Consider the following 26,696-nt stretch of genomic DNA (forward strand, 5'->3'; position numbering starts at 1 on the left):
GGTGGGAACTTGGGCATGAGGACACGGATGGGGACGGGCATGACATGGATGGGGACAGGCATGAGGACACAGATGGGGACAGGCATGAGGACACAGATGGGGACGGGCATGACAGATGGGGACGGGCATGACACGGATGGGGATGGGCATGAGGACACAGATGGGGACAGGCATGACACGGATGGGGACGGGCATGAGGACACGGATGGGGACAGGCGTGGGGACACATGGAGTCACGGGTGGGAACTTGGGCATGAGGACACGGATGGGGATGGGCATGAGGACACATGGGCACATGGATGGGGACAGTGTCACGGTCCACTCAGTGGCCTCATGCTGATGGCTCGCTAACTGGTCTCCAAGCGCACCGCTCAAGGCGACCACGGCGAGGGGTTACGCCGCAGCCAAGCAGCACAGTTGATTGTTTGCCCGTGAAGCGGCGTGCGCTAGGCGGGAAGGCAGAGAGCGAATAAAAGGTGAAGGAAAAAGAAAAAGGAAAGAGGATTATGGTGACCACCACGGGTCCAAGGTGTCCCTGTGGTCCCAGGTCCAGGCAGCGTCGCGCTGGTCCTTCCGCTCGTCGTGATCCCTGGTGGGGAAGATCAAAGTCCAGCTGCGAAGGCGGCATCTTTTTATGGCAGGCAGCGCGCCCTGCTGCTCCTCTGGCCCATGGATTGTTCCAGACTCCCCCGTCTGGAGCCAGGTTGTCACACGTGTCCGGGGAGGGGTGGTTTGCCCCGGAGGCGGGTGGCTTCACACCGGGAGGTGTGTCCTTGTATTGTTTTCTGGTTCGTTATGACCACGGTTGTGATCCATCTTCTGGACGGCTGGTACGTGGCCTTGTCCCAGTTGTTCCTGCCGGTCCCGGGTGGCAGGGAACGGCGCCGTACTGGTACCGACCAGTTCTCCTTCCCGGGGTCCTGGGGTCTTGGTGCCCACGAGGACCGTTCCATCTCCAGGTCTCGCTCGGCAATGTTGAGACAATGTCGTTCTCTGTAGACCGACTCTTACAGACGGGTGTGGGGACGTGGGGACACGGATGGGGACTCAGACATGAGGACATGAGTGGGGACAGGCGCGGGGACACAGGTGGGGACAGGCGTGGGGACACGGATGGGATGAGGACACGGGTGGGGACAGGCGTGGGGACACGGATGGGAACTCAGACGTGAGGACACGGGTGGGGACAGGCGTGGGGACACGGATGGGAACTCAGACGTGAGGACACGGGTGGGGACAGGCGTGGGGGCATGGATGGGGACAGGCATGGGGACGGTTGGGGACACGGATGGGAACTCAGACATGAGGACACAGGTGGGGACAGGCGTGGGGACACGGATGGGAACTCGGACATGGGGACACGGGTGGGGACAGGCGTGGGGACACGGATGGGAACTCAGACGTGAGGACACGGGTGGGGACTCGGACATGGGGACACGGGTGGGGACAGGCGTGGGGACAGGCAGGCGCTGCGCCAGGGGAGGGGAGCGGTGCCAGGCATGTGACTGGTGCCAGGGGACAAAGGACACAGTGTGGCAGCGCTGCCACCCAGGCACGGCCCGCAGTAGGGGGTGGGGGGTGGGGACGTGGGGACATGAGGGTCCACAGGGACCCAGGTGTGGGGGGGACCCACAGCTGGGGGGCTTGAGCGGGGGGGTCCTGAGGGCCCGGCAGGTACAGGGCTGGGGGGACCTGGGGACACATTTCACGGGGGGGGACCTGGGGACCCATGGGGGGGGGGGGGGCTGCATCTGGGGACCTGGGGGTCCCGGCGGCACCCAGGCACGGCTGGGGGCTGGGTCCCCGAGGGGGGCGGGGAGGGGACAGGGACCGGCACCGGCCGCGCTGTAGCCCCGGGGACACGGGGCGGTCCCGGTCCCTCCCGCCGGGGGCGGCCGCTGGGGCCCGGGCTGGGACGGGGACAGGCGCTCCGGTGCCGGCAGCGACCCCCGGGCAGCGACCCCGGTGCCGGCAGCGACCCCCGGGGCAGCGACCCCGGTGCCGGCAGCGACCCCGGTGCCGGCAGCGACCCCCGGGCAGCGGCCCCGGTGCCGGCAGCGACCCCCGGGCAGCGGCCCCGGTGCCGGCAGCGACCCCCGGCCCGGCCGCAGCCGCGGGGCCATGGTGAGCGCGGGGGCTCCGCCGCCGCTTTCGCTTCCCGGGGGGGGGGGGGGGGGGGGGGAGGGGACAGAGGGGGGACACACGCACCCGGGGGGGGACCCACCCGCGCGTGCCCCCGTGCCCTGTCCCCACGGCCGCGCGGTGCTGGTGTGTGTCCCGTGTCGCCGGGGTCCCGTTCCCCTCCCCCCCCCCCCGCCGGTGCCAACGGCCCCTGGTGCCACCGCCATGGGGCACCCGCGGTCCCCACGTCCCCCTCCTCACGCGGCCTGCGCCCCCTCCCCGTGGCCCCTGTGTCCCCACGGTCTCCTTCCCGGAGGTTCCCTTGTCCCCACAATACCCGTGTCCCCACGGTGCCTGTCCCCGCGTTCCCCGTGTCCCCACGGGCTCCTTCCCTGAAGTGCCCTTGGCCTGAAGTCCCCATGGTCCCTGTGTCCCCAGTGGTCTCTGTGTCCCCATAGCCCCCATTCCCATAGTGCCATATCCCCATGGTCCCTGTGTCCCCATAGCGTCTGTCCCTCTAGTCCCTGTATCCCAATGGTCCCCATGTCCCCACGGTCCCAATGTCCCCATGGTCCCTGTCCCTCTAGTCCCTGTATCCCAATGGTCCCCATGTCCCCATGGTCCCAATGTCCCCATGGTCCCTGTCCCTCTAGTCCCTGTATCCCAATGGTCCCCATGTCCCCACGGTCCCAATGTCCCCATGGTCCCTGTCCCTCTAGTCCCTGTATCCCAATGGTCCCCATGTCCCCACATCCCCATAGTCCTGTGTCCCCATGGTCCCTGTCCCTCTAGTCCCTGTATCCCAATGGTCCCCATGTCCCCACGGTCCCAATGTCCCCATGGTCCCTGTCCCTCTAGTCCCTGTATCCCAATGGTCCCCATGTCCCCACATCCCCATAGTCCTGTGTCCCCATGGTCCCTGTCCCTCTAGTCCCTGTATCCCAATGGTCCCCATGTCCCCACGGTCCCAATGTCCCCATGGTCCCTGTCCCTCTAGTCCCTGTATCCCAATGGTCCCCATGTCCCCATGGTCCCAATGTCCCCATGGTCCCTGTCCCTCTAGTCCCTGTATCCCAATGGTCCCCATGTCCCCACGGTCCCAATGTCCCCATGGTCCCTGTCCCTCTAGTCCCTGTATCCCAATGGTCCCCATGTCCCCACGGTCCCAATGTCCCCATGGTCCCTGTCCCTCTAGTCCCTGTATCCCAATGGTCCCCATGTCCCCACATCCCCATAGTCCTGTGTCCCCATGGTCCCTGTCCCTCTAGTCCCTGTATCCCAATGGTCCCCATGTCCCCACAGTCCCAATGTCCCCATGGTCCCTGTCCCTCTAGTCCCTGTATCCCAATGGTCCCCATGTCCCCACGGTCCCAATGTCCCCATGGTCCCTGTCCCTCTAGTCCCTGTATCCCAATGGTCCCCATGTCCCCACGGTCCCAATGTCCCCATGGTCCCTGTCCCTCTAGTCCCTGTATCCCAATGGTCCCCATGTCCCCACATCCCCATAGTCCTGTGTCCCCATGGTCCCTGTCCCTCTAGTCCCTGTGTCCCAATGGTCCCAGTGTCCCCATATCCCCCCGTTCCCACAGTCCCATGTCCCCACAGTGTCTGCCCCTACAGTCCCTGTGTCCCCACATCCACCCATTCCCATAGTGCCATGTCCCCAATGTCCCCATGGTGTCTGTCCCTATAGTCCCCGTGTCCCAGTGGTCCCCATGTCCCCCAGGTGGCCCACCCCCGCAGCCCCCCTCAAGTCCACCCCCCCCCCCCCCCCGGTGCCGGTGTCCCCACGGTGTCCCTGTCCCCAGGCAGGGCTGGCACGCTGCCAGCGTGAGGCCGAGGAGGTGACGGAGCTGATGAAGCAGAATTTCGCCCGGGCGCTGGAGCGGGACGGGCACCTCAGCGAGCTCGACAGCCGGGCCCAGGAGCTGCGCAGCATGGTGGGCACCTATAGGGACGTATGGCCCGGGGTGGGGAACGCCACAGGGACACACGGCCCCAGGGGACACACGCTATAGGGACATATAGCCCTGGGGAGGGGCACACAGAGGCCTGGGGGGGACACTTTAGGGACACGGCCCCAGGGTGGGACATGCTATAGGGACATATAGCCCTGGGGGGACACTATAGGGACACAGGCCCCAGGGTGGGACACAGTACAGGGACATACAGCCCCAGGGGTGACACATTATAGGGACACACAGAGCCCTGGGGGACCCTATAAGGACACATGGCTCCAGGGTGGGACACGCTATAGGGACATATGGCCCTTGGAGGGGCACACAGAGCCCTGGGGGGACACTATAGGGACACATAGCCCCGGGGGGGGGACACACTATAGGGACATACAGCCCTGGGAGGGGACACTATAGGGCCATATAGCCCCGGGGGGGGGGGACACACACTATAGGGCCATACAGCCCCTGGGGGGGGACACTATAGGGCCATATAGCCCCGGGGGGGGGGGGGACACACACTATAGGGCCATATAGCCCCGGGGGGGGGGACACACACACTATAGGGCCATATAGCCCCGGGGGGACGACGACACTATAGGGCCATACAGCCCCGGGGGGGGACACACACACTATAGGGCCATATAGCCCCGGGGGGGGACACACACACTATAGGGCCATATAGCCCCGGGTGGGGGGACACACACTATAGGGCCATACAGCCCCGGGGGGGAGGGAAGACACACACTATAGGGCCATATAGCCCCGGGGGGGGGGGAACACACACACTATAGGGCCATACAGCCCCGGGGGGGGGGGAACACACACACTATAGGGCCATATAGCCCCGGGGGGGGACACACTATAGGGCCATACAGCCCCAGGGGGGGGACGACACTATAGGGCCATATAGCCCCGGGGGGGGACGACACTATAGGGCCATACAGCCCCGGGGGGGGACGACGACACTATAGGGCCATATAGCCCCGGGGGGGGACGACGACACTATAGGGCCATATAGCCCCGGGGGGGGAGGACGGGGGGACACTATAGGGCCATATAGCCCCGGGGGGGAGGACGGGGGGACACTATAGGGCCATATAGCCCCGGGGGGGGGGGGACGGGGACACTATAGGGCCATACAGCCCCGGGGGGGAGGACGGGGGGACACTATAGGGCCATATAGCCCCGGGGGGGGGGGGGGGGGGGGGGATGACACTATAGGGCCATACAGCCCCGGGGGGGGGGACACTACAGGGCCGTGGGGTGCTATAGGGCCACACGTCCCTATAGTGCCCCCCCAGCCACTATAGGCCTATACGGCCGGGGCGCAGTACCCTATAGACCCCCCCGGGCTGTCCCTGCAGGGCGCAACGTTCACCCGCAGCACCCGGGCGGTGGCACGGCAGCAGCGCAGGGGACACCGGCGCTGGCGTGTGGCACTGGTGGCCATCGGCCTCGGCACCCTCCTCCTCCTCCTCCTGGCCATCGGCCTGGCGCTGTGGCTGGCACGGGCCCCCCCCACCCCCCCTCACTGCTGCCGCCCCCCCGGGACACCCCCCGGTGGGGACCGAGCCCCCAGCGCCGCAAGGAGCCCGACGGGCCTTGGGGACACCCCGCGGTGACGGAGCAGCCGGAGGAGCTCCGGGGACACCCCGCGGTAACAGAGCCCCAGGATCCGCTTCGGGGAGACCCGGCAACAACAAACCAGGGGATCTGCTTTGGGCAGATCCTACAGTAACAGCAGCTGGGTGATCCACAGGGAGACCCTACAATAAATAAGCCCCAGGATGTGTTCTGGGGAGACCCTACAATAACAAACCAGCCAGACGTTTTGAGGAGACCCGGCAACAACAAACCAGAGGGATCTGCTTTGGGCAGATCCTACAGATCCTACAGCTGGGTGATCCACAGGGAGACCCTGCAACAACAAACCAGCCGGGTGATCCCCACAGGAGACCCTACAATAAATAAGCACCAGGATCTGCTTCGGGAAGACACAACAACAACAAACCAGCGGGATCTGCTTTGGGCAGATCCTACAGATCCTACAGCTGGGTGATCCACAGGGAGACCCTGCAACAACAAACCAGCCGGGTGATCCCCACAGGAGACCCTACAATAAATAAGCACCAGGATCTGCTTCGGGAAGACACAACAACAACAAACCAGCGGGATCTGCTTTGGGAAGACCCTACAACAACAAACCACCTGGGTGATCCACATGGAGACCCTGCAATGACACACCAGCCTGATGATCTCCATGGAGACCCCACAATAAATAAGCATCAAGATTTGTTTTGGGGAGACCCTACAATAAATAAGCCCCAGGATCTGCTTTGGGGAGACCCTGCAATAACAAACCAGCTGGATGAGCACCAGCCATCCTGGAGATCCCTCCAATAACTGAGCACTAGGATCTGTTTTGGTGGATCATAAGCACCAGGATTTGCTTTGGGGAGACCCTACAATAATAACCCAGCAGAACGGTGTCCACAGAGACCCCCACAATAAATAAGCCCCAAGATCTGTTTTGGGGAGGCCCTACAATAAATAAGCCCCAGGATCTGTTTTGGGGAGGCCCTACAATAAATAAGCCCCAGGATCTGTTTTGGGGAGACCCTACAATAAATAAGCCCCAGGATCTGTTTTGGGGAGGCCCTACAATAAATAAGCCCCAGGATCTGTTTTGGGGAGGCCCTACAATAAATAAGCCCCAGGATCTGTTTTGGGGAGGCCCTACAATAAATAAGCCCCAAGATCTGTTTTGGGGAGGCCCTACAATAAATAAGCCCCAAGATCTGTTTTGGGGAGACCCTACAATAAATAAGCCCCAAGATCTGTTTTGGGGAGGCCCTACAATAAATAAGCCCCAAGATCTGTTTTGGGGAGACCCTACAATAAATAAGCCCCAAGATCTGTTTTGGGGAGGCCCTACAATAAATAAGCCCCAGGATCTGTTTTGGGGAGGCCCTACAATAAATAAGCCCCAAGATCTGTTTTGGGGAGACCCTACAATAAATAAGCCCCAAGATCTGTTTTGGGGAGGCCCTACAATAAATAAGCCCCAGGATCTGTTTTGGGGAGACCCTACAATAAATAAGCCCCAAGATCTGTTTTGGGGAGGCCCTACAATAAATAAGCCCCAGGATCTGTTTTGGGGAGGCCCTACAATAAATAAGCCCCAGGATCTGTTTTGGGGAGGCCCTACAATAAATAAGCCCCAGGATCTGTTTTGGGGAGGCCCTACAATAAATAAGCCCCAAGATCTGTTTTGGGGAGGCCCTACAATAAATAAGCCCCAGGATCTGTTTTGGGGAGGCCCTACAATAACAAACCAGCTGGATGACCCACACGGAGACCCTGCATAACACACCAGCCTGATGATCTCCACGGGGACCCTGCAATAAATAAGCATCAAGATTTGCTTTGGGGAGACCCTACAATAATAACCCAGTAGAATGATGTCCACAGAGACCCCACAATAAATAAATAAATAAATAAATAAAAAAGCAATCCCCAGGATCTGCTTTGGGGAGACCCTACAATAACAAACTGTCAGGGTATTTTGGGAAGACCCTACATCAACAAATCAGAGGGATGATGTTCACGGAGACCCTACAATACATAATCGTCCAGATTTGTTTTGGGGAGACCCTACAATAAAGAAGCACCAGGATGTGTTTTGGGGAGACCCTACAATAACAAACATCCTGGTCCCTACAATAAGCACCAGAAGCTGCTCTGGGGAGACCCTACAACAACAAGCCAGAGGGATGATGTTCACGGAGACCCCACGATAAAGAAGCACCAGGATGTGTTTTGGGGAGCCCCTACAATAACAAAGCAGCAGGGTCTGCGCTGGGGAGCCCCCCCCAGGAGCCCCCCCAGTGACAGGCCAGCACGCCTTGCTCTTGGGGGACCCTACAATGACAAAGGGACCCAATCCGGGGAGACCCCACCACAATCCGCTCCGAGGAGACCCTACGACAACACACCAGTGGGACTCGCCCCGGGGACACCCAGTCTCGTCCCCAGGTGCCACCAATGCGGGGGGGGGGGGGGGACGACGACACAGGAGGGTGCTGTGGCCCTGCCACTGTGATGGAGGGTCCCGGGGTGGGGACAACCCTGGGGACACAATGGCACTGGGTGGGGGGACGAGAGGATGGGGATCCTGGGGACATGGCACCCATTGTCACCCACAAAGGGGCACCCTGGCACCCATGGCAGGGGATGCTGAGGGCGGTGACAGTGGGGATACAACATGGTGACACACTGGGGTCCTCAAGATCCACCGCCACCCCCAGCCCGGGGTCCCTCCCTGTGCCTCAGTTTCCCCAAGTGCAGCCAGACACCAGCACCTCACAGCACCTTTATTGACACCAGGCAGCAACTGGTGCCCGTCCCTGGGGGTGGCAGCGTCCCCCCGGGGGTGGCAGCTGTGTCACCCTGTCCCCCGGCGCTTGCTGAGCTCATCCTGCACCCGCTGGCAGAGGGCCCGGCGCAGGGCGGGCTCCAGCGGGCTCTGGGCGCACACCCGCCGCGTCACCTCCTCCGCGCTGTCCCCCTGCGGCACCCAGTCACCCGCTGTACCCCACGGCACCCCACCGCCCCCCGGCAGCAAGCCCCTGCCCCACGGCAGCACCCACACCCACCCAGCAGGGCACCTACTGCACCCCTGCCCCACGGCACCCCCCTTCACTGCAGGGAAGCCGGCATCCACCAGCACCCATGGGTGCCTCAACACCCCCCTGCACAGTGTCCTTCCCTTTGGCCCCCCCACCCATGGGTGCCCAGACTCCCCCCTAGCATCCCCCCGCCCCAGACCCCCCCCACCCATGGGTGCCCAGACTCCCCCCTAGCATCCCTCTGACCCAGCCCCCCCTCACCCATGGGTGCCCAGACTCCCCCCTAGCATCCCTCTGACCCAGCCCCCCCTCACCCATGGGTGCCCAGACTCCCCCCTAGCATCCCCCCGCCCCAGACCCCCCCACCCATGGGTGCCCAGACTCCCCCCTAGCATCCCCCCGCCCCAGACCCCCCCCACCCATGGGTGCCCAGACTCCCCCCTAGCATCCCCCCGCCCCAGACCCCCCCACCCATGGGTGCCCAGACTCCCCCCTAGCATCCCCCCGCCCCAGACCCCCCCACCCATGGGTGCCCAGACTCCCCCCTAGCATCCCCCCGCCCCAGACCCCCCCACCCATGGGTGCCCAGACTCCCCCCTAGCATCCCCCCGCCCCAGACCCCCCCACCCATGGGTGCCCAGACTCCCCCCTAGCATCCCCCCGCCCCAGACCCCCCCACCCATGGGTGCCCAGACTCCCCCCAGCATCCCCCCACCCCAGACCCCCCCTCACCCATTGGTGCCCAGACTCCCCCCACCCCAGACACCCACCCCCCCCCCCAGCATCCCCCCCCTCCTTTCCACCTCTCACCCATGGGTGCCCAGACACACACACACACCACCCCCAGCATCCCCCCTCCTTGCCCCCCCTCACCCATGGGTGCCCAGCACCCCCCCCCCCCATTGCCCCCCGCACCCACAGGTGCCCCCACGGCCCTGGCCAGCCTCCCCCCGGGCTGGGGGTCCCAGGTCCCCACCTGGTGCACGATGACACTGGTGACGTGGCCATCGTCCCCCTCATACTCCAGGCAGAAGAGCCGGGGGCCGCGGGTGTCGGCTGGGGGGGGGGGCCGGGCTGGCGTCTCTCCCGGGACCCCCTGTGGGGTCTGCACCCTCAGGGGGCTGCCAGTGCAGCCCACCCCACGCCCTGGCCCACCCTTGGGTGCCGCCCCAGGGGTGCCGCCCAACCCCACCCATCTCTTGGGTGCCCCCCAATTCCCAGCCCACCCCGGGGTCCCCCCTCACCCCAAGGTGCCCCCCATGTCCCAGCCCACCCTGGGATGCCCCCTCAACCCCGGGGTGCTCCCTTAGGTGACGCCATATCTCACTCCACCCTGGGGTGCCCCTATCCCCACCCCTCTCTTAGCCCCCCCCCCCATTTGGCCCACCCTGGGATGCTCCCAGCCTCATCACCGCTGGGGGACGCCCCCTCCCATGTCGACCCCGCCGTGGTGCCCCCCCGCCCCGTAACTCCCGTGGATGCCCCCCCGTGCCCTGGCCCTCCCTAGGGTGCCCCCCACCCTCCCTTATGCACCCCCCCCCCACCCCTGGGTGCCCCCCCCCAACGGGTGACACCCCCCCCGTAGGCGGCCCACCCCAGGTCGCCCCCCATATCCCACTCCCGGGTGCCCCCGTGCTCCAGCCCCCCCCCCCCCGTGCTCCCACCCGCTCACCGGGCCGCCGGGGCCGGTAGACCTGTTGGTCGGGGCGTCGGGGCCGGGGGGGGGCCGGGGTGAGCCGGCCCCGCGCCCGCCCCCGCGCCTGCCGCACCGCCCGCTCGTACGCGTCCCTGCGCACCGGGGGGGACCGGGGGGGTTACCGGGGAGGAACCGGGGGGCCCCGTCCCAGGGGAGGGGGGTCCCCAGGGCCCCGCCGCTGCCGGTACCTGGCGATCTGGTTGCGGCGGATGTGCCGCACGAAGCCATGGCTCATATCGAGCCGCCCGCCCGGCCGGCAGCGCCAGCCCGCCGCCGCCGCTGCCTCCATCGGCCGCCACCCGCGGGGAGCGGGGAGCGCCCCGCCGCTAACGGGACGCGGTCCCTTTAAAAGCCCCTTGAAAAGCCAGCGGGGCGCCCGCCCCGCGCATGAGCGGAAGTGACGTACCGGAAGTGCCTCGCCGGAAGTGAGCGCCCTGTGCTGCCCGGCGCGCGCCTGCGCACAGCGCCATGTCCGGCCGCGGGAAGCGGGAGCGGGACCGGGAACCCCGGGCGGCCCCGCGGGCGGCGGCCTCCGCTACCGCCTCCTCCTCATCCTCATCCTCCTCCTCCTCGCGGGGCTCGTCGCGGAGCCGCCGGGATGGGGAGGCCGAGCGGTCCCGGGGGCGGCGGGAGGCAGAACGGGAGCGCGGGCGGCGGGAGGCGGCGGAGCCGGGCCCGGGCCTGGGCCTGCCCCTGCCGGTGGATCCCGCGCGCGTTAAGCGGGAACCGGGCGGCGGGAGCGGCTCCTGGGGAGGCTCCGCCGCCACCGGCCCGGTGCGGGTCAAGCGGGAGAGGGAGCCTGACGGCGACTCCGACCCTGAGCCCGAGCCCACCGGTGGGGACCGGGGGGGCACGGCGGCCGACGGGGGGAGGGGAAGGGCGCTGGGCTGGCGGGGGGGCGGGCGGCTGATCCGGCGGGTCCTGAGCCAAGGTCTGGCCGGTGGAGGGGGGAACCGAGGCTCAGCCCCGGGGGTGCACGATGGCGGCGGGGGAGGGGGTTGCTCCGTGGGTGGCGGTCAGCATCGCCCCCCCGGTGCTTGCGAGGGCCCCGTGCCCCCTGCGGTAATGACACCTTGTCGCTAACAAGCCGTTCCCCCCGCAGTGCGCTATGGCCGCTTCGACCCCGAGGACCAGCGCAGCCGGCACTGCCCCTACCTGGACACCATCAACAAGTGAGCGGGGCGCAGGGGGTGGGGCTTTTTGGGGTCCAGCGGGGGTCCCCCCCAACCCCAGGGGTCCCCTCTAGCCCTGTGGGGCCCCCCCCGGCAGCCCACAGCTCTGCCCCTGTTCCAGGAGCGTGCTGGACTTTGATTTTGAGAAGCTCTGCTCCATCTCGCTGTCCCACATCAACGTCTACGCCTGCCTCGTCTGCGGGAAGTACTTCCAGGGTGAGCCCCCCCTCACCTGGGGGCTGGGGTGCTGCTGGGGGGACACGGGGACACTTAGGGGCAGGGGTGTGGCTGATGGGGGGACGTGAGGACGCCTAGGGTCAGGGGTGCTGCTGGGGGGGACACAGGGACACCCCAGGGGCAGGGGTGCCGCTCTGGGGGACATGGGGACGCTCCAGGGACAGGGGTGCTGCTTGGGGACACACAACCAGGGACAGGAGTGTGACAGGGGGACACCTAGGGGCAGGGGTGCTGCTGGGGGGGACACAACCAGGGACAGGGGTGCTGCAGCGGGCACGTGGGGACACCCCAGGGACAAGGGGTGCTGCTAGGGGGGATGCTCAAGGACTAGGGGCTGCTGCTGGGGGGGACCCAGGGGACACTCGGGGACTAGGGTGCTGCTGCAGGGGATACAGGGGACACCCAGGGACAGGGTGCTGCAGCGGGGATCATGTGGCATAGCTAGGGACAGGGATGGTTCCTTGGGAGAGTGACAGGGGACAGCCAGGGAGCGGGGTGCTGTCAGGGGACACCCAGGGGCCGGGGTGCTGCGTGGGGGGACACAGGGACCCCCAGGGTGAAGCAGCCCTCAGATGCGGGGGGGGGAATTGCTTCCGTCTCACTTCCACCTCCTCCTGGCTGCTCAGTTCCCCCTTTCTCGTCTCTGGGGACCCGAGGTTCTCCCAGCCCATCCCCCCTCCCCCTCGAGCGCCCTGCCGTGGCCCCCACCCCCCACCCTGACCCCCTCCTGTCCCCCCCCCAGGCCGTGGGCTGAAGTCTCACGCCTACATCCACAGCGTCCAGTTCAGCCACCATGTCTTCCTCAACCTCCACACCCTCAAGTTCTACTGCCTGCCCGACAACTACGAGATCATCGACTCCTCGCTGGAGGACATCACGGTGCGGCAGGGGGCTGAGCCGCCCGGGGGGGGCGGGGGGTCACCTTTGTGCTCCCCCCCTCTTTTCTGACACCATTTCTGTCCCGCAGTATGTGCTGAAGCCCACCTTCACCGCGCAGCAGATCACCAACCTGGACAAGCAGGCCAAGCTCTCCCGTGCCTATGACGGCACCACGTACCTGCCCGGCATCGTGGGGCTCAACAACATCAAAGCCAACGACTACGCCAATGCCGTCCTCCAGGTATCACCGCGGGGGGGGGGGGGGGGGGGGGGCTCCAGGCTTCGTTTGTGGGGTGAAAACCCCCAAAACCCACCCCGCAGGGCTGGCGGGGGTGCTGCCCAGCTCCTCTCCCGCAGGCTTTATCCAATGTGCCGCCGTTGAGGAATTATTTTTTGGAGGAGGAGAACTACAAGAGCATCCAGCGCCCGCCCGGGGACATCATGTTCCTGCTGGTGCAGCGCTTCGGGGAGCTGATGCGGAAACTGTGGAACCCCCGGAATTTCAAAGCGCACGTCTCGCCCCACGAGATGCTGCAGGCCGTGGTCCTCTGCAGCAAGAAGAACTTCCAGATCACCAAGCAAGGTGGGGAGCGGGGTGGGGTGGCGGGGAGGGGGTGCTGGATCCAGCCCCCACCGCACCCCAGGTTCTGATTTACTCTCTGGTTTGCAGGGGATGGGGTGGATTTCCTCTCCTGGTTCCTGAATGCGCTGCACTCGGCCCTGGGTGGCACGAAGAAGAAGAAGAAGAGTGAGCGTGGGGCAGCGACGGCCCCCGGGGCACCCCCCCGCCTGACACTCGTCACCCCCACTGCCCCCCCAACCTCTTTTCTGTCCCCACAGCCATTGTCACCGACGTCTTCCAGGGCTCCATGCGCATCTTCACCAAAAAACTGCCTCACCCGGATCTGGTGAGTATGCAGAGGTGCAAAGGGGGGGGCGTTCCTCGCCCCCGGGGGGGTCTGTAAGCCCCTGCCCTGAGCCCTGTGTTCCGCAGCCGGCCGAGGAGAAGGCGCAGCTCCTGCAGAACAGCGAGTACCAGGAGATGATGGTGGAATCCACCTTCATGTACCTGACGCTGGACCTTCCCACTGCGCCGCTCTACAAGGACGAGAAGGAGCAGCTCATCATCCCCCAGGTGCCCCTCTTCAGCATCTTGGCCAAGTTCAACGGCGCCACCGAGAAGGAGTACAAGACCTACAAGGAGAACTTCCTGAAGCGCTTCCAGCTCACCAAGCTGCCCCCCTACCTCATCTTCTGCATCAAGCGCTTCACCAAGAACAACTTTTTTGTGGAGAAGAACCCCACCATCGTCAACTTCCCCATCACGTGAGTGTTGAACATCACGCGAGTGCCCTGGGTGGGCATGTGGAGCCCCCGTCTCCCTTTCTCTGTGCTCCGCTGGGGTTTGGGGGCATCTGGGGGAGGTTTTGGGGGGGTTCGGGGCATCCAGGGGAGGTTTTGAGGTGCCTGGGAGGGGGGTGGAGGTTCCTGGGGGAGGTTTTGAGGTACCTTGAGGAGGTTTGGGGCATCCAGAGGAAGTTTTGGGGTGCCTGGGGGAGGTTTTGAGGTACCTTGAGGAGGTTTGGGGCATCCAGAGGAAGTTTTGGGGTGCCTGGGGGAGGTTTTGAGGTACCTTGAGGCGGTTTGGGGCATCCAGAGGAAGTTTTGGGGTGCCTGGGGGAGGTTTTTGGGGGGTTTGGGGGCATCCGGGGGAGGTTTTGAGGTGCCTGGGAGGGGGGTGGGGGTTCCTGGGGGAGGTTTTGAGGTACCTTGAGGAGGTTTGGGGCATCCAGAGGAAGTTTTGGGGCGCCTGGGGGAGGTTTTGGGGGGGTTTGGGGGCATCCAGGGGAGGTTTTGAGGTGCCTGGGAGGGGGGTGGGGGTTCCTGGGGGAGGTTTGGGGGGGTGCCCTGGGGGGGGTTGGAGGTGCCCGGGGGAGGTTTGGCGGCATCACAAGAGGGTTTTGAGGGGTTGAAAGCACATAGGGGGGTTTTGAAAGCATCTGGGCAGGGTTGGTGGGGGTGCCCCCGGGGTGGGGGTGCCCCCGGGGTGGGGGTGCTCCCCGGCTGAGGGGTGCTGGCTGCTCGGGGGGGCCCCCAGGAACGTGGACCTGCGGGAGTACCTGTCGGAGGAGGTGCAGGCGGCGCACGCCAACACCACCTACGACCTGATCGCCAACATCGTGCACGACGGGAAGCCCTCGGAGGGCTCGTACCGCATCCACGTGCTGCACCACGTGAGTGTCCCTCGCCCCCGGGGGGGTGTGTGTGTGTGTGTGACAAGGGGGGTGCCCCCTCCCCCCCCCCCCCGACATCCCCTCTGTCCCCTCCTGTCCCTTCACAGGGCACCGGGAAGTGGTACGAGCTGCAGGACCTGCAGGTGACTGACATCTTGCCGCAGATGATCACGCTCTCGGAGGCGTACATCCAGGTGAGGGGCTGCGGTGACAGCGAGGGGGGGTCCTGGGGGACAGCTGTGCCCCCCCCCCCCCCCCCCCCCCAAAAAAAAAAAAAAAAAAGTCCCCTCGCCCCACCTTGACCCCCCTCCCCCACTCTGCCACAGATCTGGAAGCGGCGTGAGGAGGATGAGACGAACCAACAAGGCGCCTGAGCACCCCGGGGAGAGCAGCAGCCTCTTGGGGGGTGCCCCTCCCCCCTCCGGGAGCCCCCCCCCGCCCCCCTCTCCCCCATTAAACGCCACCCACTGTATTTTTGTAACCATTTTCCGCCTTTGCTTCTCTCCTTGCGTTTGGGGGAGTCGTGGGTTTTGCAGCTTTTTGGGAGGTGTGAAAACCCACCTGCTTTCCGAGAAAAGCCCCCCCACCCCCACCCCCCCCCAAACCGGGGAAACTGAGGCACAGCAGCATCCAAGCTTTATTGGGGGGCTGGGGGCCGGGGGGGGCAGGGCTGGGGGGCTCCTTGTGCCCTCCTACATCCAGACGTGCTCCTGGCAGTGCTGCAGGGCCTGGGGGAGAGCGGGGGGGGGTGTTAGCTGGGGGTAAGGCGGGCACCAGGCCCCCCCCTTGTCCCCTCGGTGTCCCCCCGCCTCACCCCCAGCTCACCTGGCAGCGGTGGGCGGCCTCGGGGCTGGAGCACCAGTAGGCCGGGCCCAGGGCGCAGGGTCCCAGCTTTGGGGACAATGCAGGGAGAGGGTGGCCTGCTCCCAGGTCCTGCAGGGTAGGGACATGGGTGTCAGGGGGGTCCCCTGGTGTGTCCCCCCAGGGTGGGGACACCCCTGGGAACCCCCTCCCCAGGGCTGTGACATCCTTGGTGTGACCCGTGGGGCTGTGGCGTTCTCGGTGTCCCCACCCCACTTCAGAGGGTCCTATACCTGGTGACACCCCTGAGTGCGTCCCCCAGGGGCTGTGACATCCTCGGGGACCCTGGCACATTGTGTGGGGGTGTGATACCTTTTGGGGACCTCGCTGTGTCCCCAGGGGTTGTGGTACTCCCTTGAGAATGTGGCACCCCTGGGACGTGTCCCTTGGGGCTGCCGCCCTTTGGGGCCCCAGCATGTCCCCCTGGGGCTGTGACACCCTGGGACGTGTCCCCTGGGGCTGTGACACCTTTGAGTGTTTCCCCAGGGGCTGTGACACCCCGGGATGTGTCCCCTGCAGCGGCTGTGACACCTTGGAGCGTGTCCCCAGGGGCTCTTGACGCCCCAAGACGTGTCCCCAGGGGCGTGTCCCTTGAGGTTGCCACCCTTTGAGTCCCCAGCATGTCCCCTTGGGGCTGTGACACCCTTGGGTGCCCTGTGCCACCCCCAGGCGTGTCCCCAGGCACTCACCCTGCAGTGCCACCCCCACCCGTGCCACCACGGCCCACCCCGCTCACCTCGGTGCCAACGCAAGCAGCCAACAGGGCCACGGCGGCCGCCAGGGACGGCCCGGGCGGTGACAATGGTGCGTCACCGTTTTCGGGGCGGCAGATGAAGAGCAGGCGACAGAGCAGGCGGGGGCCCAGGCGCCCCAGCACCCCCTCCAGCGCCAGCGCTGCGTACCGCTGGGCCAGGCACTGGCACGCGCCCGCCGCCACCGCCGGCAGCACCCGGCACAGCCCCGCCGCTGCCGCTGCCACCTTCTCCACCGGGATGACGGCCTCGGCGCGGGCCACGAAGGTGCGGCACAGCCAGCACAGCGGCAGCGGCAGCGGCAGCGCCTCGCCGGTGGGCACCTGCGGGCGGGCGTTCACTCTGGAGACTAATGGTGGGGCTGTGGCCGTGCTGGTGCCCACAGGGGGGCCCGCGGGTGCCCAGCCCCCCCGCTGTGCTTAGGGCCGCGTCGGTGCCCCCGCAGACGCCCCGTGTGCCCATGTTCGGGGGGCCCTGCGCTGCGCCCACAGTGGCACCCATGGAGGGGACGGCGCCCACCAACACCCGTGTCTGTGGAGGTGCCCACAGAGACCCACGGAGCTGCCCGTGCCCACAGACACCTGTGTCCCTGCCCACACAGGCGCCCACAGACACCCATGGAGATGTTCATAGCCCACAGAGATGCCCATGTCCATGCCTGTGCCCACAGAGATGCCCACCGAGATGCCCATGCCCATGGAGATGCCCACCAAGATGCCCATGCCCGTGGAGATGCCCACCAAGATGCCCATGCCCATGGAGATGCCCACCAAGATGCCCATCCCCGTGGAGATGCCCACAGAGATGCCCACCAAGATGCCCATCCCCATGGAGATGCCCATGCCCATGGAGATGCCCACAGAGATGCCCATCCCCATGGAGATGCCCACCAAGATGCCCATGCCCATGGAGATGCCCACCGAGATGCCCATGCCCATCCCCGTGGAGATGCCCACCAAGATGTCCACCAAGATGCCCATCCCCATGGAGATGCCCATCCCCGTGGAGATGCCCACAGAGATGCCCACCAAGATGCCCATCCCCATGGAGATGCCCACCAAGATGCCCACCGAGATGCCCATGCCCATCCCCGTGGAGATGCCCACAGAGATGCCCACCAAGATGCCCATGCCCATGGAGATGCCCACCGAGATGCCCATGCCCATGGAGATGCCCACCAAGATGCCCATGCCCGTGGAGATGCCCACAGAGATGCCCACCGAGATGCCCATCCCCATGGAGATGCCCACCAAGATGCCCATGCCCATGGAGATGCCCACTGAGATGCCCTGGAGATGCCCACTGAGATGCCCATGCCCATCCCCGTGGAGATGCCCACCAAGATGCCCATCCCCATGGAGATGCCCACCGAGATGCCCCATGCCCATGGAGATGCCCACAGAGATGCCCACCAAGATGCCCACACCCAAAGCGATGATCATGTCCATGGAGATGCCCACAGGTGCCCATGGAGGTGGCCATGCTGGTGGCCAGCAGACCTTGTGCTGGGGCCGGGCACCCCCCTCCCCCACCCAAGGTGCTGTACCTGCAGGTGGGTGCTGAGCGCCCCGGAGAGGGGCACAGCTGGGGGCCCCCCGGGCTCGCCCGGGCACAGCTCCAGCCGGGCGCAGATGACCGAGGGCTTCTGGGGACACAGCATGGGGCACCCGAGGTGACCCGAGTGGCACGGTGTCCCCAGGCACCCCCAGGTGTCCTGCATGGACAGTGTCCCCAGCTGCTCCCCCAACATCCTGAGGTGTCCCCAGCTGGTGTGATGTCCCCAAACCCCTCAGCACCTCAGGGTGTCCCCAGCTGGCATGGTGGCCCCAATCCCCCAGCACCCTAAGGTGACCCTGGATGGCATGGTGTCCCCTGGCACCCCTGCAGTGTCCCCAACCTCCCCCAGCACCCTAAGGTGTCCCTGGAAGGCACAGTGTCCCCTGCCACCCCTGCAGTGTCCCCAGGTAGCATGGTGTCCCCAACCCCCCCCCCCCAGCACCCTAAGGTGTCCCTGGATGGCACAGTGTCCCCTGGCACCCCTAAAGTGTCCCCAACACCCCCCACCCCCCCCAGCACCCTAAGGTGTCCCTGGAAGGCACAGTGTCCCCTGGCACCCCTAAAGTGTCCCCAACACCCCCACCCCCCCCAGCACCCTAAGGTGTCCCTGGAAGGCACAGTGTCCCCTGGCACCCCTAAAGTGTCCCCAACACCCCCACCCCCCCCAGCACCCTAAGGTGTCCCTGGATGGCACAGTGTCCCCTGGCACCCCTAAAGTGTCCCCAACACCCCCACCCCCCCCAGCACCCTAAGGTGTCCCTGGATGGCACAGTGTCCCCTGGCACCCCTAAAGTGTCCCCAACACCCCCACCCCCCCCAGCACCCTAAGGTGTCCCTAGATGGCACAGTGTCCCCTGGCACCCCTAAAGTGTCCCCAACACCCCCACCCCCCCAGCACCCTAAGGTGTCCCTAGATGGCACAGTGTCCCCTGGCACCCCTAAAGTGTCCCCAACACCCCCACCCCCCCAGCACCCTAAGGTGTCCCTGGATGGCACAGTGTCCCCTGGCACCCCTAAAGTGTCCCCAACACCCCCACCCCCCCCAGCACCCTAAGGTGTCCCTAGATGGCACAGTGTCCCCTGGCACCCCTAAAGTGTCCCCCAACACCCCCCACCCCCCCCAGCACCCTAAGGTGTCCCTAGATGGCACAGTGTCCCCTGGCACCCCTAAAGTGTCCCCAACCCCCGCCCCCAGCACCCTAAGGTGTCCCTGGAAGGCACAGTGTCCCCTGGCACCCCTAAAGTGTCCCCAACACACCCCACCCCCCAGCACCCTAAGGTGTCCCTAGATGGCACAGTGTCCCCCTGGCACCCCTAAAGTGTCCCCAACACCCCCCACCCCCCCCAGCACCCTAAGGTGTCCCTGGATGGCACAGTGTCCCCTGGCACCCCTAAAGTGTCCCCAACACCCCCACCCCCCCAGCACCCTAAGGTGTCCCTAGATGGCACAGTGTCCCCTGGCACCCCTAAAGTGTCCCCAACACCCCCACCCCCCCAGCACCCTAAGGTGTCCCTGGATGGCACAGTGTCCCCTGGCACCCCTAAAGTGTCCCCAACACCCCCACCCCCCCAGCACCCTAAGGTGTCCCTAGATGGCACAGTGTCCCCTAGCACCCCTAAAGTGTCCCCAACACCCCCACCCCCCCAGCACCCTAAGGTGTCCCTGGATGGCACAGTGTCCCCTGGCACCCCTAAAGTGTCCCCAACACCCCCACCCCCCCCAGCACCCTAAGGTGTCCCTAGATGGCACAGTGTCCCCTGGCACCCCTAAAGTGTCCCCAACACCCCCACCCCCCCCAGCACCCTAAGGTGTCCCTGGAAGGCACAGTGTCCCCTGGCACCCCTAAAGTGTCCCCAACACCCCCACCCCCCCCAGCACCCTAAGGTGTCCCTAGATGGCACAGTGTCCCCTGGCACCCCTAAAGTGTCCCCAACACCCCCACCCCCCCCAGCACCCTAAGGTGTCCCTGGATGGCACAGTGTCCCCTGGCACCCCTAAAGTGTCCCCAACACCCCCACCCCCCCAGCACCCTAAGGTGTCCCTAGATGGCACGGTGTCCCCCGGCACCCCTAAAGTGTCCCCAACACCCCCACCCCCCCCAGCACCCTAAGGTGTCCCTGGATGGCACAGTGTCCCCTGGCACCCCTAAAGTGTCCCCAACACCCCCACCCCCCCCCAGCACCCTAAGGTGTCCCTGGAAGGCACAGTGTCCCCTGGCACCCCTAAAGTGTCCCCAACACCCCCACCCCCCCCAGCACCCTAAGGTGTCCCTGGATGGCACAGTGTCCCCTGGCACCCCTAAAGTGTCCCCAACACCCCCACCCCCCCAGCACCCTAAGGTGTCCCTAGATGGCACAGTGTCCCCTGGCACCCCTAAAGTGTCCCCAACACCCCCACCCCCCCAGCACCCTAAGGTGTCCCTAGATGGCACAGTGTCCCCTGGCACCCCTAAAGTGTCCCCAACACCCCCCACCCCCCCAGCACCCTAAGGTGTCCCCTGGATGGCACGGTGTCCCCCGGCACCCCTAAAGTGTCCCCAACACCCCCACCCCCCCAGCACCCTAAGGTGTCCCTGGATGGCACAGTGTCCCCTGGCACCCCTAAAGTGTCCCCAACACCCCCACCCCCCCAGCACCCTAAGGTGTCCCTGGAAGGCACAGTGTCCCCTGGCACCCCTAAAGTGTCCCCAACACCCCCACCCCCCCAGCACCCTAAGGTGTCCCTAGATGGCACAGTGTCCCCTGGCACCCCTAAAGTGTCCCCAACACCCCCACCCCCCCAGCACCCTAAGGTGTCCCTGGATGGCACAGTGTCCCCTGGCACCCCTAAAGTGTCCCCAACACCCCCACCCCCCCCAGCACCCTAAGGTGTCCCTAGATGGCACAGTGTCCCCTGGCACCCCTAAAGTGTCCCCAACACCCCCACCCCCCCCAGCACCCTAAGGTGTCCCTAGATGGCACAGTGTCCCCTGGCACCCCTAAAGTGTCCCCCAACACCCCCACCCCCCCCAGCACCCTAAGGTGTCCCTGGATGGCACGGTGTCCCCCGGCACCCCTAAAGTGTCCCCAACACCCCCACCCCCCCCAGCACCCTAAGGTGTCCCTAGATGGCACAGTGTCCCCTGGCACCCCTAAGTGTCCCCAACACCCCCACCCCCCCAGCACCCTAAGGTGTCCCTGGAAGGCACAGTGTCCCCTGGCACCCCTAAAGTGTCCCCAACACCCCCCACCCCCCCAGCACCCTAAGGTGTCCCTAGATGGCACAGTGTCCCCTGGCACCCCTAAAGTGTCCCCAACACCCCCACCCCCCCAGCACCCTAAGGTGTCCCTAGATGGCACGGTGTCCCCTGGCACCCCTAAAGTGTCCCCAACACCCCCCACCCCCCCAGCACCCTAAGGTGTCCCTGGATGGCACGGTGTCCCCCGGCACCCCTGCAGCGTCCCCAGGCGCACGCACGGTGTCCCCAGTGCCCCCAGCACCCCGTGCCACCGCCACCCCTCCACCACAGCACCCATGGGTGCCCACTCACCAGGCGGCTCCCCAGGTCGGTGACCACGCGGTCAAGGTGGCGGTGCAGCAGGTCGCGGCAGGGTGACACCAGGGAGGGCAGTGGCAGCGCCGCGCACCTCCCGCTGCAGGAAGCCCTCCACGGCCACCTGCGCCCACAGCCACCATGGCACCCCGCGCTGGCACTGCGACGCCCCCCGCCCCCCCTGTCCCCCCCTGTCCCCATGGGCACCTTGGTGGCCGACTCGTTGGCTATGGTGGTGAGGAAGGTGACGATCTGCTGGCAGTTGTCACATGTGTCCTGCGAGAGGTGGCAGCGGACATGGGGGAGGTGGGATGTGGGGAAATGACTTGGGGGACACAGGGACATGTGGCGTGGGGACATGGGGACATACACGTGTGGCGTGGGGACATGGGGCGTGGGGGGTGTTGGGTGTGGAGACACGGGGCATGGGGGGACATGGGGGGGACACAGGCATGGGGGAGCGGGAACACGGGGACATGTAGGGACATGGGATGTGGGGACACGGGGTGACACAGGGACATGGGATGTGGGGACTTGGGGTGACCCAGGGACATGGGGGAATGGAGGGACATGGGGGGACATGGGGGAGTGGGGACACGGGGACATGTGGGGGACATGGGGTGACCCAGGGACATGGGGGAATGGAGGGACATGGGGGGGACATGGGACGTATGGGGGAATGGAGGGAGATGGGGGACATGGGGGAGTGGGGACACGGGGACATGTAGGGACATGGGATGTGGGGACATGGGGGGACACAGGGACATGGGGGAGTGGGGACATGGGGGAGTGGGGACACGGGGACATGTAGGGACATGGGATGTGGGGACATGGGGTGACACAGGGACATGGGGGGACATGGGACGTATGGGGGAATGGAGGGAGATGGGGGACATGGGGGGAGTGGGGACACGGGGGACATGTAGGGACATGGGATGTGGGGACACGGGGTGACACAGGGACATGGGGGGACATGGGACGTATGGGGGAATGGAGGGAGATGGGGGACATGGGGGAGTGGGGACACGGGGACATGTAGGGGACATGGGATGTGGGGACATGGGGTGACACAGGGACATGGGGGAATGGAGGGACATGGGGGACATGGGGGAGTGGGGACACGGGGACATGTAGGGACATGGGATGTGGGGACATGGGGTGACACAGGGACATGGGGGAGTGGGGACATGGGGGAATGGAGGGACATGGGGGAGTGGGGACACGGGGGACATGTCGGGACATAGGGTGACAGGGGAGGATGTGGGGACATGGCGGGGCATGGGGGGACAAGGGACGTGTTGGGACACGGGGGAATGGGGACAGGGGGGACATGGGGACGATGTGCCAAGGGGGGTCAGGGGCACACGGGGACATATGGGGGGCGCATGGGGACAAAGGGAGGGACAGGGGGGGGAGGGGGCTGCAGGGGGAGGGGCGCTCACCAGGGTGGGGGGGGCGCAGCGCCCCAGGGCCCCGCAGCGCAGCGTCATGTCCCCGCTCCGGCACGCGGCGGTGGGGGGGCTCCCCGCAGGGCCCCCCCGCCCCCCCCCCGCCCTGCAGCACCGTCAGCACCCGGGACCCCAGCTCGGCCGCAGGGGGCACCCGGCACCCCCCCACCCCCCCATAGCCCCCCACCCCACCCCCAGCCTCATGGGGGGACCCACGCGTCCGGGACCCCCACCCAAGGGTGCCCCCCAGCCTCATAAGGGGACCCAGGCACCCGGGACCCCCCACCCAAGGGTCCCCCCCAGCCTCCTAAGGGGACCCAGGCACCCGGGACCCCCACCCAAGGGTCTCCCCCAGCCTCATAAGGGGACCCAGGCACCCGGGACCCCCACCCAAGGGTGCCCCCAGCCTCATATGGGGACCCAGGCACCCGGGACCCCCCACCCAAGGGTGCCCCCCCAGCCTCCTAAGGGGACCCAGGCACCCGGGACCCCCACCCAAGGGTGCCCCCAGCCTCACATGGGGACCCAGGCACCCGGGACCCCCCACCCAAGGGTGACCCCCAGCCTCATATGGGGACCCAGGCACCCGGGACCCCCTCCCAAGGGTGACCCCCAGCCTCATGGGGGGACCCAGGCACCCGGGACCCCCACCCAAGGGTCTCCCCCACCCTCCTAAGGGGACCCAGGCACCCGGGACCCCCCACCCAAGGGTGCCCCCAGCCTCACATGGGGACCCAGGCACCCGGGACCCCCACCCAAGGGTGACCCCCAGCCTCATATGGGGACCCAGGCACCCGGGACCCCCTCCCAAGGGTGACCCCCAGCCTCATGGGGGGACCCAGGCACCCGGGACCCCCCACCCAAGGGTCTCCCCCCACCCTCCTAAGGGGACCCAGGCACCCGGGACCCCCACCCAAGGGTGCCCCCCAGCCTCCTAAGGGGACCCAGGCACCCGGGACCCCCACCCAAGGGTGCCCCCCAGCCTCCTAAGGGGACCCAGGCACCCGGGACCCCCACCCAAGGGTGCCCCCCAGCCTCATATGGGGACCCAGGCACCCGGGACCCCCCACCCAAGGGTGACCCCAGCCTCATAAGGGGACCCAGGCACCCGGGACCCCCACCCAAGGGTGACCCCCAGCCTCCTAAGGGGGACCCAGGCACCCGGGACCCCCACCCAAGGGTGCCCCCAGCCTCATATGGGGACCCAGGCACCCGGGACCCCCCACCCAAGGGTGCCCCCAGCCTCCTAAGGGGACCCAGGTACCCGGGACCCCCACCCAAGGGTGCCCCCCAGCCTCATATGGGGACCCAGGCACCCGGGACCCCCCACCCAAGGGTCCTCCCCAGCCTCCTGAGGGGACCCAGGCACCCGGGACCCCCACCCAAGGGTGCCCCCCAGCCTCATATGGGGACCCAGGCACCCGGGACCCCCACCCAAGGGTGACCCCCAGCCTCATGGGGGGACCCAGGCACCCGGGACCCCCCACCCAAGGGTCTCCCCCACCCTCCTAAGGGGACCCAGGCACCCGGGACCCCCCACCCAAGGGTCTCCCCCACCCTCCTAAGGGGACCCAGGCACCCGGGACCCCCCACCCAAGGGTGCCCCCAGCCTCCTAAGGGGACCCAGGCACCCGGGACCCCCCACCCAAGGGACCCCCCAGCCTCATATGGGGACCCAGGCACCCGGGACCCCCACCCAAGGGTGCCCCCCAGCCTCATATGGGGGACCCAGGCAGCCGGGACCCCCACCCAAGGGACCCCCCAGCCTCATATGGGGACCCAGGCACCCGGGACCCCCCACCCAAGGGTGCCCCCCCAGCCTCATATGGGGACCCAGGCACCCGGGACCCCCCACCCAAGGGTGCCCCCAGCCTCATAAGGGGACCCAGGCACCCGGGACCCCCCACCCAAGGGTGCCCCCAGCCTCCTAAGGGGACCCAGGCACCCGGGACCCCCCACCCAAGGGTGACCCCCAGCCTCATATGGGGACCCAGGCACCCGGGACCCCCACCCAAGGGTGACCCCCAGCCTCCTAAGGGGACCCAGGCACCCGGGACCCCCACCCAAGGGTGACCCCCAGCCTCATGGGGGGACCCAGGCACCTGGGACCCCCACCCAAGGGTGCCCCCCAGCCTCCTAAGGGGACCCAGGCACCCGGGACCCCCCACCCAAGGGTGACCCCCAGCCTCCTAAGGGGACCCAGGCACCCGGGACCCCCCACCCAAGGGTGACTCCCAGCCTCATATGGGGACCCAGGCACCCGGGACCCCCCACCCAAGGGTGACCCCCAGCCTCATAAGGGGACCCAGGCACCCGGGACCCCCACCCAAGGGACCCCCCAGCCTCATATGGGGACCCAGGCACCCGGGACCCCCCACCCAAGGGTCTCCCCCCAGCCTCATAAGGGGACCCAGGCACCCGGGACCCCCACCCAAGGGTGACCCCCAGCCTCATATGGGGACCCAGGCACCCGGGACCCCCCACCCAAGGGTGACCCCCAGCCTCATATGGGGACCCAGGCACCCGGGACCCCCCACCCAAGGGTGACCCCAGCCTCCTAAGGGGACCCAGGCACCCGGGACCCCCCACCCAAGGGTGCCCCCCCAGCCTCATAAGGGGACCCAGGCACTCGGGACCCCCACCCAAGGGTGCCCCCAGCCTCATGGGGGGACCCAGGCACCCGGGACCCCCACCCAAGGGTGCCCCCAGCCTCCTAAGGGGACCCAGGCACCCGGAACCCCCCACCCAAGGGTGACCCCCAGCCTCATATGGGGACCCAGGCACCCGGGACCCCCCACCCAAGGGTGCCCCCCCCAGCCTCCTAAGGGGACCCAGGCACCCGGGACCCCCCACCCAAGGGTGCCCCCCAGCCTCCTAAGGGGACCCAGGCACCCGGGACCCCCACCCAAGGGTCCCCCCCAGCCTCCTAAGGGGACCCAGGCACCCGGGACCCCCACCCAAGGGTGCCCCCCCAGCTCTAGTGGGGTCACTCAGATCTGGGGGGGCACCCAGCTGCAGGGGGGCACCCAGGGGGCAGCACCCAGCTGGGGGGGGCGGGGGGGCAGCGGCGTGGGCCCCCAGGGCGGCGCGGGGGGTCCCTACCTGCGGTGGCGCAGAGCAGGAGCAGCGGTGCCAGCGCGGGGGACAGTGGCGGTGGCGGTGCCATGGCAGCGCCCGCCGCACCGACCCGCCGCCTCTTATAGCCCCGGCGGGAGGTGGCCCTGGCCCGCTGCCAGCGCCGGCGACACGTGTGCCCCGCCACCGCGACACGGGGGGCTGCCACCCCCTGTCCCCCACGTGTGTCCCCCCCCCCCCCCCCTCTGGCCCCGCCGCTGTCCCCGTCGGGGTCCCCGTGCCACCGTCGGTGCCCGGGGTGGCGGGACGCCGGTGCCGTCCTGCCGGGACACGGGCGGTGGGCGACCGCGGGGGGACGGGGTGGGGGACACTGGTGACATCAGGCGTCCTTGCAGCCAGCCGGCACCTTGGGGGGGCTGCGGAGACGGGGCACCTGCGGGCACCGTGTCCCCATGGCCGCACGCCCCCGTGTCCCCCCATGGCCCCCCATGTCCCCACGCCCCCGTGTCCCCCCATGTCCCCACATGTCCCCCATGTCCCCACAT

At 67.0% G+C, this 26,696-nt stretch overlaps 4 protein-coding genes across 6 annotated transcripts; 2 read left to right on the forward strand and 2 right to left on the reverse strand.

Annotated features, from left to right (window-relative positions):
- The first annotated feature begins 2,043 nt into the window (after positions 1 to 2,043).
- LOC129734177 (vesicle-associated membrane protein 5-like) lies at positions 2,044 to 6,711 on the forward strand. Its single transcript, XM_055696319.1, has 3 exons — positions 2,044 to 2,124; positions 3,930 to 4,061; positions 5,444 to 6,711. The coding sequence occupies exons 1-3, from the start codon at positions 2,122 to 2,124 to the stop codon at positions 5,699 to 5,701; spliced, it is 393 nt and encodes a 130-aa protein (XP_055552294.1). The 5' UTR covers positions 2,044 to 2,121; the 3' UTR covers positions 5,702 to 6,711.
- Positions 6,712 to 8,438: 1,727 nt separating this feature from the next.
- On the reverse strand, positions 8,439 to 10,743 carry C18H2orf68 (chromosome 18 C2orf68 homolog). 3 transcript variants are annotated; one of them, XM_055696317.1, is made up of 4 exons: positions 10,592 to 10,743; positions 10,380 to 10,495; positions 9,684 to 9,803; positions 8,439 to 8,646 (listed from the first exon to the last, which is right to left on the reverse strand). In XM_055696317.1, exons 1-4 carry the CDS (start codon positions 10,629 to 10,631, stop codon positions 8,524 to 8,526), a joined length of 399 nt encoding a protein of 132 aa, XP_055552292.1. In that variant the 5' UTR covers positions 10,632 to 10,743; the 3' UTR covers positions 8,439 to 8,523. The 3 variants fall into 3 exon arrangements, with proteins under 3 accessions (XP_055552292.1, XP_055552291.1, XP_055552290.1); XM_055696316.1 differs by having other exon boundaries at positions 9,684 to 9,763; positions 10,592 to 10,737; XM_055696315.1 differs by having other exon boundaries at positions 10,380 to 10,631.
- A 128-nt stretch (positions 10,744 to 10,871) lies between these two features.
- On the forward strand, positions 10,872 to 15,411 carry USP39 (ubiquitin specific peptidase 39). The gene is made up of 12 exons (XM_055696284.1): positions 10,872 to 11,238; positions 11,506 to 11,575; positions 11,697 to 11,791; positions 12,555 to 12,691; positions 12,780 to 12,932; positions 13,049 to 13,274; positions 13,362 to 13,439; positions 13,532 to 13,599; positions 13,686 to 14,017; positions 14,790 to 14,925; positions 15,033 to 15,119; positions 15,252 to 15,411. The coding sequence occupies exons 1-12, from the start codon at positions 10,872 to 10,874 to the stop codon at positions 15,297 to 15,299; spliced, it is 1,797 nt and encodes a 598-aa protein (XP_055552259.1). The 3' UTR covers positions 15,300 to 15,411.
- Positions 15,412 to 15,544: 133 nt separating this feature from the next.
- SFTPB (surfactant protein B) lies at positions 15,545 to 23,197 on the reverse strand. The gene is given in 8 exon segments (XM_055696312.1): positions 15,545 to 15,653; positions 15,751 to 15,858; positions 16,523 to 16,861; positions 18,085 to 18,183; positions 21,626 to 21,721; positions 21,723 to 21,752; positions 21,836 to 21,904; positions 23,071 to 23,197. Coding segments are annotated over 8 exon segments (825 nt in total). The 5' UTR covers positions 23,119 to 23,197; the 3' UTR covers positions 15,545 to 15,617.
- Between the last annotated feature and the right edge of the window lie 3,499 nt (positions 23,198 to 26,696).

The sequence above is a fragment of the Falco cherrug genome, chromosome 18, assembly GCF_023634085.1.
Source record: "Falco cherrug isolate bFalChe1 chromosome 18, bFalChe1.pri, whole genome shotgun sequence".
Classification (NCBI taxonomy): domain Eukaryota; kingdom Metazoa; phylum Chordata; class Aves; order Falconiformes; family Falconidae; genus Falco; species Falco cherrug.

Bases quoted from the DNA above. Each gene is read 5' to 3' on its own strand.
- LOC129734177 (XM_055696319.1), top strand. The intron at 4,062-5,443 runs GTGGGCACCTAT...CTGTCCCTGCAG, and splicing joins CCCAGGAGCTGCGCAGCATG to GGCGCAACGTTCACCCGCAG.
- USP39 (XM_055696284.1), top strand. From the start codon at position 10,872: ATGTCCGGCCGCGGGAAGCGGGAGCGGGACCGGGAACCCCGGGCGGCC. The intron at 13,600-13,685 runs GTGAGTATGCAG...TGTGTTCCGCAG, and splicing joins AACTGCCTCACCCGGATCTG to CCGGCCGAGGAGAAGGCGCA. The intron at 14,018-14,789 runs GTGAGTGTTGAA...GGGGGCCCCCAG, and splicing joins ATCGTCAACTTCCCCATCAC to GAACGTGGACCTGCGGGAGT.
- C18H2orf68 (XM_055696315.1), bottom strand. From the start codon at position 10,631: ATGGCTTCGTGCGGCACATCCGCCGCAACCAGATCGCCAGGTACCGGC. The intron at 9,804-10,379 runs GTGAGCGGGTGG...CAGACCCCACAG, and splicing joins CTACCGGCCCCGGCGGCCCG to GGGGTCCCGGGAGAGACGCC. The intron at 8,647-9,683 runs GTGGGGACCTGG...TGGGTGCCGCAG, and splicing joins CCAGTGTCATCGTGCACCAG to GGGGACAGCGCGGAGGAGGT.